Source organism: Gopherus evgoodei, chromosome 3, assembly GCF_007399415.2.
Source record: "Gopherus evgoodei ecotype Sinaloan lineage chromosome 3, rGopEvg1_v1.p, whole genome shotgun sequence".
NCBI classification, from domain to species: domain Eukaryota; kingdom Metazoa; phylum Chordata; order Testudines; family Testudinidae; genus Gopherus; species Gopherus evgoodei.
The window spans coordinates 40,440,824-40,453,101 of record NC_044324.1 but is presented as its reverse complement, the minus strand read 5'-3'; the positions used below and the strand labels follow the sequence as shown (position 1 = coordinate 40,453,101).

Genomic DNA, 12,278 nt, shown 5'->3' with positions numbered 1-12,278 from the left:
AACGAAAGCTGGTCCAAAGATATTACCTCACCCATCTTGTCTCTCTGACGAGAAAGATCTTTAATTACCTAACTTAATTCTAAACATTTCTTCTAAAATCGTGTTATGATTGATGTCCAGTCAAGGAGAAATTCCTCTTTATAGAACTTCACAAAATATTATTCAACAAAATTTCCATAAAACTAAGGCTCTGATTCAGCATAGCATTTAAGCATATGTTTAAATCCATCACTAGCTAGCAAAGCACATTTAAGACTCAGTGACTTCAGTGAGGCTAAAGCATGTCCTTTGCATGTGCTTAAGTGCTTTGCTGAAGTGGGGCTTGACCAAGAAAAATTCAGAACCAAAACATTTATTGGGCTCACCAAAGACCAAAGGTTTTAAGAAAAGGCTGGGGCACTGCCAATGTTTGCCTTCTGTTCACTTTAAACCAGTGGTTTTTAAACTTTTTGAGCTTAGCCCCCCCATTTGAGTTACAATTTTTGGTTATCCCCCCCTATCCTCCCCCTATCCCACCCCAGACATAAAAATACATGTGCAAGGCTGGGTGGCCTGCTGAGGTGAGTCAGGGGGTGGAGGTGGTGCTCCCTCTCTCATCATGCGCCCCTCCCAATGTTTTCATTTTCATGTTGATGCAAGGGGAGGATTGCTACCATTAGTAAACTATAATTATAATTAGTAAAGCATTTTTCTTCTCCTTGAAAATAAATCATGTAACATAGAAATTGGTGGATGAAATTCTAAGAATAATGCATTCAATAAAAGTTCAATTCCATTGCACTCTCTACTTTGCCTTTTTTATAGATATACTCTTTCCAGCACCACCACCTCCAGTTGCAAAGACAGCCAGTGTCATAGAAGCTTTAAACCAGCAGTCAAAACAACCACCAGCTGTTCCACAATCTAAACCTATACCACCTCCTCTGCCTCCTCAACCTCCTAGTAGAATCTCTCAAAAGAAGCCTGCTACAGGGTAATTTATGTTGTTTTTAGTATTTAATTCATAAAACACTTCAGCCTATTCAATAATCTTAGATTTTTAAATGAATTGCACTTGTATGTACCATGAAAGCTATAAAACAGGCAGACCAGCCAGTGACAGCAGGCACTTAATGCCATTCACTGTCTCATAGAATACATAAACGGAGAAGAAATGTTTATGGAACAGATAGCAAGATTGTCAGTATTAAGACTGAAACAATGTAGGAATTCTAATGACCAAGACTTCTTAAACTCGTATGATAGACTTGATATTTACATAATGTGTAGTCTTGGTGGCAGCTGGAAGCAACAAGAGTCCAGCTGGTTCTAATTCTGATATTATAATAATAAAAAAAAGAGGTAACATTAGGGGAGCTATTGCAGTTTGTTGCGCAAGAACTTTAAAAGTAACATTAGATGAAACCTCAGAACTTACGAAAGGACAATAGCCTCATTTACAAAACATTACAGCTGAATTTGTATTGCTTTTTTGCACTACATTTATTGATCAAATAGGATCTATGAATGGGCTACCCACTTATTTGCAAATAAGTAGGTAAAGTAGTTTTTACAACAACATAAGTAGTTGCATTTCTATAAATATGTTAAGGTCCTGGTAAGAGTTATATATTACCTACCCATTTAAAATAGTTTAAATTTATTTTATTAGATATCTACACACTTGAAAATTCTGGTTTCTGAATGCTTAATTTTCTTCTGAATAGGCTTGACAAGTCATCTGGTATAACTAACAAAGGGAAGCCTAGAGGACCAGGATCTCATCAACAGTCTGGTAATTATAGTATAAAGAGGCCTCATGATTTAAAAGTTACATTTATTTTTGAATTATTTTTAAACCTACTGTTAAAACTTCTAAGATCACTGTAACTGAAATAGGTTAGAGTGGAAAGGAAATGTTTTAGTTAGTTTGGTGCTCTTCTTGTGTATTTGACAACACTAGCCAGTCTATATGGGGACGCTCAGGGAAGTTAAAGTGAATTAACTGAAGTTATGATGTCAATGTGCATACGGTAAAGCATGTTAACTCCTATGTGGATGCTCTCAAATGAGAGTGAAGTAGCCTTAGTTTGCAGTAACTTAATCCTCCTCCAAGGAGGAGGATTTTTACTGTTTCTCTTCTAAAGTAATTAAGGCTCTGATCCTGGGAGCTGCCATGCATAAACAGATCTCTGGGTCCTATTGATGTCAATCGGGCCCTGCTGGGGTGGATCCCCCCATGGTACCTTGCAGAATCAAGGCTTTTGTCAGTTTCCCCAGTTATTTGTTAATATGATCTATATATATATATAATATGTCCAAAAGTTTGCATGGTTTTCTTTGTGTGGTAATCATGGAATTTCTTGATCTCAGTTTCCCTTTCCACCATTTTTAGAAATCTGTACATCCGTGCACTGGTTTTCGCTATAACTCCTCTGTACTTGTCCTTGACCTCTCTGCAGAGCTAAGCAAAGTTCTCTGATATCCTTTTACCCTCTATTCATGTGTCTCACAAAGAAGGCCATAGGAGTTCTTCTCTTGGCCCTGTGTGGAGGTCTGGAGTCCTATCCTTGGGCACATTAAGGGATGCAGCATCTGATTAAAGCTAAAACTGTTATCTTGTTGTCTTCTCCCCTTCTCCCCCTTCCCCTCCTCCCAGTCTTCTCTTCTCCAGGTTTATTTAGTCTGGAGAAGAGAAGACTGAAGGGGGGACATGATAACAGTTTTCAAGTACATAAAGGTGGTTATAAACCGGAGGGTGAAAAATGGTTCTTGTTAATAGGACAAGAAGCAATGGGCTTAAATTGCAGCAAGGAAGGTTTAGGTTGGATATTAGGAAAAACTTTGTAACTTCCAGGGTAGTTAAACACTGGAACAAATTGCCTCAGGAGGCTGTGGAATCTGTGTCATTGGAGGTTTTTAAGAACAGGTTAGACAGTCACCTGTCAGGAATGGTTTAGTTGTTACGTATCCTGTCGTGAGTGCAGGGGACTGGATTAGCTGACCTACTGAGGTCCCTTCCAGTCCTATGACTCTGTGTAAGGAAATGGAGAAGCATCTAGCTCAGCCTGATTATCCCTCTCTCCTATCTTGGGTTTTCTCTAGTTTCCATCACGGGAGTATTGAAGCTCTTAAATAACTGTCTTCAACACCAGGGAGCTGTTTGTGGTTGGGAAGGGTAGAAAGACAGACAATTTAGGGAGAACCACCAGGAGTGGAAAACCTGAAGGAAAAAGTATAATTTGCATACTCCAATAACAAGAATGAACTGTTTTAAAGTGTATAGCTATCATCGTATATTTATAGCGTACTTTTTAAAAAACATGTCCCCACTTTAAATTGTTTTACTTACTTTTAACAAAAGGAGAATCCTCCTCTGTATCTGAGGCTTCCGTAACACAAACTGGTCCTACAGCGAGCACATCAACACAGATCCAACCACCAGCACCAATGCCAAGGAAGTCACAAATGGTAAGTAGGAAAAAATCTAGGTGAGTCTTCTATTTAATAATAATAAAAAAAAAAAGGCGGGGGAGGGGGGATTTGACAGTGTGATAGTAGAGAGTTTGGTGTAACAGTTCCTGCCCCCCCTCAAGTATTTTGTCAAAAAAACAGTGTGTAAAACTGAACTATCAATAAGACCAAGCCATTGTAGTTTATTAAACATGCATACATTTTGTAATAGATACTTTAAAAATACCCTACATTTCCTGAAATTTTACAGGAATGAGTATATAGCCACAGACACAGAAGTAGAAATTATTTGCCAGTATCTGACACATGCAAAATCTATAAAGTACAGTGAACTGATGACTTAAACGCTGGTGAGCCTGAGAGTTGGACAGCAGTAACACTGTTATCACACACATCATTTAGTTCTTAAGCCTCAGTGAAGTAGGTAGTGAAGTAAGCAACATTAAAAAAAAAAGGGTGATGCATTTATTTTTGCATTGGCAAGCAGATGTATTAATAACATCTGTCATAGGTAGGTCTAATGGTACCATTCTGCAGCCCTGGAACGTTTGATATTAACATATGTATTAGTGTTAATGTATTTTCTTCATGTACTAGGATTGGTAATGAAAAGGGTGGTACTTCCCTCTGCAGATCAGCTAAGCTACTGTCATAACCATAGATCTATTGATCCTTACTTGCAAAGTGTTACATCACCTTGTTTAACCCACACATTCCCCAATTACAGTAATATCTGTTCAAGGATAAGTAAATTACTATACAGAAGATCTCCATCCTTGAGTCCTTATTCCTGTGTTAGACTGGGTCTGAAATTCTCCATTGTTGAACTTCTGACCTATTAATCTGTTTCATCAGTATGTGCTGTATAATTGTCACCAACAGTTTCCGCTGTCTGTATATTCTCTAAATAGACTGCATTGCTAGAGATATTATCATCAGCAAAGATTTTCTTTCTTAATTCTTTCTGTTTCTCAGGTTTGCCTAATACTAATGCTGTAGTAAGGTGCAGGGTATAAAAATAGAAAAAGTTGAAGGTTTCTTTTTTGTTGAGTAAGAAAATCATGAAGAAGCCATAATGATTTTGTGGTTTTGTTTCATCCGTATCCTCATTTGGAATCATTTAGTGAAATGAGCTCTCCCGTTGACATAATAATTACTTTGCCAAGTAGGTGCTAGGGGACAATCTGTTTTGCACCCAGGGTTTAGTTTTAATTGTACATATCTGAATAAAATATCAGAATTTCCAGATAACTTAAGCAAAGTGAAGTTTGCATACCTGGGGAAGCTGGCAGGCTTTGATGTTCCAGGACAGAATGGAAAGGGAAAACTGGGCAATAGAAACCCAGAGAAAGGTGTGATTTTGCCAGTGTGATGGAGCTAAAAGTACCTTAATTGAAGCTTTAGCGAGATCAATTTGGCTAACGCACTTTTGCTAAATCGCTCCATCCACCTCTGCTTCTCTGTTGTGTGTCCCCTCTGCCAAAAGATCATGGAGACCAGCCAGCAGGTAGGGCACGTGCTTGGGGCACCTCTCCTGATTATATAATCAAACTTCTAGGGTACACAAAAATAACCAAAGATTTTTTTATGAAGTGCATCTGTCCTATAGCTTTCTGGGTTTGGGTGGAAAACTTTTTTAATTTTTTTTTTAAACTGTTTTTTTTCTACATGTGTTTTATACACTTAAAAGTATACTTGAGGTATACTGCACTTTTTCCTGAAGGTTCTTAGTTCCCCAGTTTACCTAATAAAAGTACTGTAGGACAATCTCGTTATCGTGAAAGTGCAACTTACAAATGTAGATTTTTTTTTTTACATAATTGCACTCAAAACCAAAACAATGCAAAACTTTAGAGCCTACAAGTCCACTCAGTCCTACTTCGTGTTTGTCTTAGCAATTGGCTGCACAAGTTTGTTTACATTTATGGGAGGTAATGCTGCCCACTTTTTATTTATAATGTCACCAGAAAGTGAGAAAAGGCGTTTGCATGGGACTTCTGTAGCCGGCATTGCAAGGTATTTAAGTGTCAGATACGCTAAACATTCATGCTGTTTGAATGCCGTTATTTTTTGTAAATAATTCTACATTTGTAAGTTCAACTTTCATGATAAAGAGATTGCACTACAGTACTTGTATGAGGTGAACTGAAAAATACTATTTTCTTTTTTTACAGTGCAGATATTAGTAATGAAAAATAAATATAAGGTGAACACTGTACACTTTGTATTCTGTGTTGTAATTTAAATAAATATATTTGAAACTAGAAAACATCTAAAAATATTTAAATGGTATTCTATTACCGTTTAACAGTGCAATTAATTGCATGATTAATCACTATTAAAAAAATTAATCGCTTGACATCCCTACATTTTCCTTTTCTTTTTTTTTTCGCTATTTGGTGTTCTGTAATGTAATTTACATGAAAATCCGGAATTATTACTGGAATGCAGAGTATTAATTACCAACTATTTGTAACTTAACTTTCATGTGTTTTTAGAAAATGCTGAATAGTTATTTTGACTTTTTTTCTGTATTATAGTTTAAATAACTTACCCAAACAATTGAAACTGGTGTGTGTGTTGTGTTATTTTGACAAATAAAATTTGCAGAATTTTTAATTTTTTGGTGCGGAATCCCCCCAGGAGTATGAAATGGATCACAAGCGGGGACCCATTGGGTTGCACCCTGTCAGCTGGGAGTTCAGCAAAATACTTATGTCACTGGAATGTAAGGAGAGCTTGGGGGGATCAGGGGGACTGCAGCCTCCTCCCTCCCTCTCCTCCTCATATTTCTATCTTCCTGCTTCTTCCCCTCCCACTAAGCATTCAATCCCAGAGCTCTCCACCACTGGCTAGGAGCTCAGTTCCAAGCCAGGAAAGTGGTGCTTTGGTGGTGGGAAGATGCAATTTCCACAGAAAAACTCCACTGCAAAACAGCACTGGTGCTCCCTTCCCAGCTCCTAACCCAATAAACCATACTATGAGCCATATCCCACAGTCCTCAGAGCATTGTGATTATGGTTGTTTACAGTACTGTTGACCATTTCATTGTTGACTACTGTTTACAGTTTACAGTGTTGTTGACCACTTCATTTTAAGTGGTATCCTGTGCCAACCCCTTACGATTAACAATCTGTCCCAACTTGTATTTAGTTCAGACACTCTGGTCACCTTCCCCAGATCAGAATAAAAGCTCTGTGAAGTTCAAAAGTTCCTTACACCAGCAGAAGTTGGACCCACCTTGGCTCTCTCTGTAGTTATGGTGGTATGCAGGGGGACTTTTGAGACATTTTGTGGGTCGTGATCCAGAAGGAGTGAGACCTGATCTAGTGGGATGAGCAAGGAAGTGAAGTCAGGCTGTATCCAGCCTTTTCTTTCTGGCACTGCCAGAGTCACTGTAAAGTGTTAGGCAGGACTTCAACCTTGGGTTTGATTGCCCCATGTGATGCATTGTTAGAAAGGGTTAGACATCCTGCAAAATAAATAACCCTCAAAAGACATGTGGGGAGATAATGTTTGTGTTTTTGTGTATTTACATGTGTATGAATAGGATCAACAATGTAATCAACAGTCCCTGTCTATACTGTATTCTGATAATTCAGAGATCAAAAAAACAGGGTAGCATTTAAATGAATTGTAAACACAGGATATCTTGGTATTCATCTCTCTTTGAAATGTGAAATTCATCTCATTCCATGTGAATGGTGGAGGAACAAGCAAATGGCCTTATGTTAATTCGTATAGCTAAGTACTGTTGATGGAGCTCCTTCAGAGTCATCCTAATTACCTTTTTGTTCCATGAGGAAATCCGAACTTGTCAAAGAGGACATGAAATTGTATAAAAGATCCTTGGGTCCTGATTCTGACATCTCAGATCTGCTTAAGCTTCATCAGGGGAAGTTTGAGTCACAAAACTAGGGTCTCAGTTATGCTAGTATGCCTTGAATATATTATCTGGACATTGGACTATGACCTATGAACTGAATTCTAAAGAAACTCTTTGCAAGGAACTACAAAGCTCATCATCTCTGCTATGAATCTGAACCTCAGTGGATTGAACTTGTGTTAGTATGTATATTGATCTTTTAACCATACTTTCTCTCTCTCTTTAATAACTTTTAGTTTAGTTAATAAGAATTGGCTGTAGCGTGTACTTGGGTAAGATCTGAACCATTCATTAGCCTGGGAGGTAATGTGTCTGATCCTTTGGGACTGGTAGAACCTTTTCTTTTATATGATGAAATAAGATTTTCAGAAATCATATTTGATGTGAGTACCTGAATGGAGGCTTGAGGCTGGATCACTTTAAGGGAACTGTGTTGTTTGAACCTCTGAGTAACCAGTAAGGTAATAAAGAAGCTGTTTTATGCTGGCTTAATAAGTCTACCAACCAGCTTTTTGGGGTTTGGCTACCGCAGTCTTTTCAGTTCAGTTCAGTGACCACAGCTGGCTCCCCACTAAGACCCCGGTCACAGTGGTGTAGTCATACTTGCATACACATTACCACAGGTTGGTTTGCATTTCTGAGATTTACAGGATTTAGATGGGAAGCCTGTGAGAGATACAGAGGCAGCAGTTGTAGTGACCCAAGCAGTGGAAGACACAATGAAGATGACTGGATGTGGAAGCTGCAGCATGTACATGATCCTGGAGGGGTACCTGAAAAGAGTTTTGTCTACATGAAATGCTGCCTGATAGAACTGATGGAAGAAAAGATCTGAGGATTGGAGATACAGGTGGAAACTCTGGTCAAGTTTAAAAGGGGGTTCGAGCGGATGATGGAGCAAAGACATGATGAGGCTGAAGGGAAAAGCTCAGACATGCAGATAGAAGAAGGACCAAAGAACTCTGAGGGGAGACTGCTGGGTAAGGAAAGTGGACGGTGGAAGCATGTGACTAAGCGAACCAGGCAGAGGAAAAGACGGGCTAGTGAAGTAGCACTAGAGCTCAGGAACAGGTTTGCGGAGTTAGAAAATGAAGAAGGGGCTCAGCAGGTGGTAGCTGAAGGTTAGAGGGCAAGGAAGAAGAGAAGAGCAGCTAGCCCTATAAGGAGAGGGGATGAGTCAATGGAGATGACACCAAATATGAGCCCCAGGAGGATATGGGATGGGTTGCAGAGGACTGCAAGGGTGATTAGGAATCGAGAGGACTTGCAGCCAGACGGAACAGGGGATAGACTGGAGAATCGCACTGTCAGCAGGAAAAGGCAGGTCTATGTGATTAGGGACTCCTTAATGAGAAGAATAGACAGGCCTGTAACCAGAGCTGATCCTGAGAACAGAAGGGTGTGCTGTCTGCTAAGATAAGGGATGCGGACCTGAGGCCAAAGAGGATCCTAACGGGAGCAGGAAAGAATCCGCTGATTGTCCTTCGTGTGGGAACGAACGATACAGCTAGATTCTCACTGGAACATATCAAGGGAGACTGTGCCAGGCTGGGGAAGACACTTAAGGAAATTGAGGCTCAGGTGATCTTCAGTGGGATTCTGCCTGTTCCTACAGAAGGGCAACAAAGGTGTGACATGATTATGGTGATCAACAGATGGCTCAGGCAGTGGTGCTATAAGGAGGGCTTTGGGATGTGTGGCCCACTGGGAGGCATTCATGGACAGAGGACTGTTCTCTTGGGATCGACTTCACCTGAGCAGGGAAGGAAATAGACTTCTAGGATGGAGGCTGGCACAACTGATTAAGAGACCTTTAAACTAGGAATTGGGGGGAGATAGTTTGGAGAAGACCAGGTAATCTCCATACCAGATTTTAACATTGAGAGGGAAGAAAACGAAGCAAGAAAGGATACTGTCGTGGGTAGGAGAATAGACATACAGAGGAAGGGTACTGTAGATACAGTTCTAATAGGTGATACTGGCAGTAGAACGTTTGGGCGTAATCAGGTAAAGAATGTGAGTGAAGCCAAGCAGCAAGAATTAAGATAAGACAGTCTGTCTGGGCAAAAATCACATTGGGGAAGAAAGCTACTAGAGCCTCCCCTGAGCTAGTGCTTGGAGTGTGCTATAGACCGTCGGGATCTGATTTGGATATGGATAAAGACCTGTTTAATGTTTTTAATGAAGTAAACACTAATGAGAATTGTGTGATCATGGGAGACTTTAACTTCTCAGATATAGACTCAGGACAAGTGCTAGTAGTAATAATAGGGCTCAGATTTTCCTGGATGTGATAGCTGATGGATTCCTTCACCACGTAGTTGCTGAACCAACAAGAGAGGATTCTATTTTAGATTTGGTTTTGGTGAGTAGTGAGGGCCTCATAGAAGAAATGGTTGTGGGGGACAACCTTGGTCCGAGCGATCATGAGCTAATTCAGTTTAAACTAAATGGAAGGATAAACAAAAATAGATCTGTGACTAGGGTTTTTTATTTCAAAAGGGCTAACTTTAAAGAATTAAGGAAATTTTAGTTAGGGAAGTGGATTGGATTGAAGAACTTGGGGATATAGAGTGGAGGAAGCCTGGAATTACTTCAAGTCAAAGTTGCAGAAACTATCAGAAGCCTGCATCCCCAGAAAGGGGAAAAAAATCATAGGTAGGAATTGTAGACCAACCTGGATGAGCAAGCATCTCAGAGAGGTGATTAAGAAAAAGCAGAAAGCCTACAAGGAATGGAAGATGGGAGTGATCAGCAAGGAAAGCTACCTTATTGAGGTCATAACATGTAAGGATAAAATTAGAAAGGCCAAAAGCCAGGTAGAATTGGACCTTGCAAAGGGAATTAAAACCAATAGTAAAAGGTTCTATAGCCATATAAACAAGAAGAAAACAAAGAAAGAAGTGGGACCGCTAAACACTGAGGATGGAGTGGAGGTTAAGGATACTCTAGGCATGGCCCAATATCTAAACAAATACCTTGCCTCAGTCTTTAATGAGGCTAATGAGGAGCTTAGGGATAATGGTAGGATGACAAATGGGAATGAGGATATGGAGGTAGATATTACCCACATCCGAGGTAGAAGCCAAACTTGAACAACTTACTGGGATGAAATCAGGGGGCCCAGATAATCTTCATCCAAGAATATTAAAAGAACTGGCACATGAAATTGCAAGGCCATTAGCAAGAATTTTTAATGAATCTGTAAACTCAAAGGTTGTACCGTATGACTGGAGAATTGCTAACATAGTTCCTATCTTTAAGAAAGGGAAAAAAAGTGATCCGGGCAAGTACAGGCCTGTCAGTTTGACATCTGTAATATGCAAGGTCTTGGAAAAAATGTTGAAGGAAAAAGTAGTCAAGGATATTGAGGTCAATGGTAACTGGAACAAAATACAACATGGTTTTACAGAAGGTAGATTGTGCCAAACCAACCTGATCTCCTTCTTTGAGAAGGTAACAGATTTTTTTAGACAAAGGAAATGCAGTGGATCTAATTTTCCTCGATTTCAGTAAGGCATTTGATACAGTTCCACATGGGGAATTATTAGCTAAATTGGAAAAGATGGGGCTCAATATGAAAATTGAAAGGTGGCTAAGGAACTGGTTAAAGGGGAGACTACAATGGGTCGTACTGAAAGGTGAATTGTCAGGCTGGAGGGAGGTTACTAGTGGAGTTCCTCAGGGATCGATTTTGGGACCAAGCCTGTTTAATGTTTTTAGTACTGACCTTGGCACAAAAAGTTGGAATGTGCTAATAAAGTTTGCGGATGACACAAAGCTGAGGTATTGCCAATACAGAGAAGGACTGGGATATCATACAGGAAGATCTGGATGACCTTGTAAACTGGAGTAATAGTAATAAGGGGGGAGGGATAGCTCAGTGGTTTGAGCATTGGCCTGCTAAACCCAGGGTTGTGAGTTCAGTCTTTGAGGGGCCACTTAAGGATCTGGGGCAAAATCAGTACTTGATCCTGCTAGTGAAGGCAGGGGGCTGGACTTGATGACCTTTCAAGGAACCTTCCAGTTCTATGAGATAGGTATATCTCCATATCTTTATCTTTATTTTTTATTTAATAGGATGAAATTTAATAGTGAAAAGTGCAAGGTCATGCATTTAGGGATTAATAACAAGAACTATTGTTATAAGCATCAGTTGGAAGTAACAGAGGAGGAGAAGGACCTTGGAGTATTGGTTGATCACAGGATGGCTATTGAGCCGCCAATGTGATATGGCTGTGAAAAAAGCTAATGCGGTCTTGGGATGCATCAGGCAAGGTATTTCCAGTAGAGATAAGGAGGTGTTAGTACCATTATACAAGGCACTGGTGAGACCTCATCTGGAATACTGTGTGCAGTTCTGGTCTCCCATGTTTAAGAAGGATGAATTCAAACTGGAACTGGTTCAGAGAAGGACTACTAGGATGATCCAAGGAATGGAAAACCTGTCATATGAGAGGAGACTCAAAGAGCTTGGCTTGTTTAGTAAACAAAAAAAGGCTGAGGGGAGATATGGTTGCTCTCTATAAATATATCAGAGGAATAAATACCAGGGAGGGAGAGGAATTATTTAAACTCAGTACCAATGTGTACACAAGAACAAATGGATAAAAACTAGCTATCAGGAAGTTTAGACTTAAATTAGATGAAGGTTTCTAACCATCAGAGGAGTGAAGTTCTAGAACAGCCTTCCAAGGGGAGTAGTGGGGGCAAAAGACATATCTGGCTTCAGGACTAAGCTTGGTAAGTTTATGGAGGGGATGGTATAATGGGATAGCTTAATTTTGGCAATTAATTCATCTTTGACTACTAGTGGTAAATATGCACAATGGCTTGTGATGGGATGTTAGATGGGGTGGGGTCTGAGTTACTACAGAGAATTCTTTCCTGGGTGTCTGGCTGATGAGTCTTGCCCTCATGCTCAGGGTTTAGCTGATCG

At 39.9% G+C, this 12,278-nt stretch overlaps 1 protein-coding gene across 4 annotated transcripts in view; it reads left to right on the top strand.

The window, feature by feature from the left end:
- Positions 1–12,278, top strand: part of ASAP2 (ArfGAP with SH3 domain, ankyrin repeat and PH domain 2) — a 196,749-nt gene that overhangs the window by 175,477 nt on the left and 8,994 nt on the right. For all 4 annotated transcript variants that reach the window (XM_030555465.1, XM_030555463.1, XM_030555464.1 and 1 more), the window contains 3 exons: positions 805–973; positions 1,707–1,774; positions 3,344–3,450. In XM_030555465.1, the coding sequence (XP_030411325.1) occupies positions 805–973; positions 1,707–1,774; positions 3,344–3,450 (344 nt within the window). The remainder of the gene's footprint in view (positions 1–804; positions 974–1,706; positions 1,775–3,343; positions 3,451–12,278) is intronic.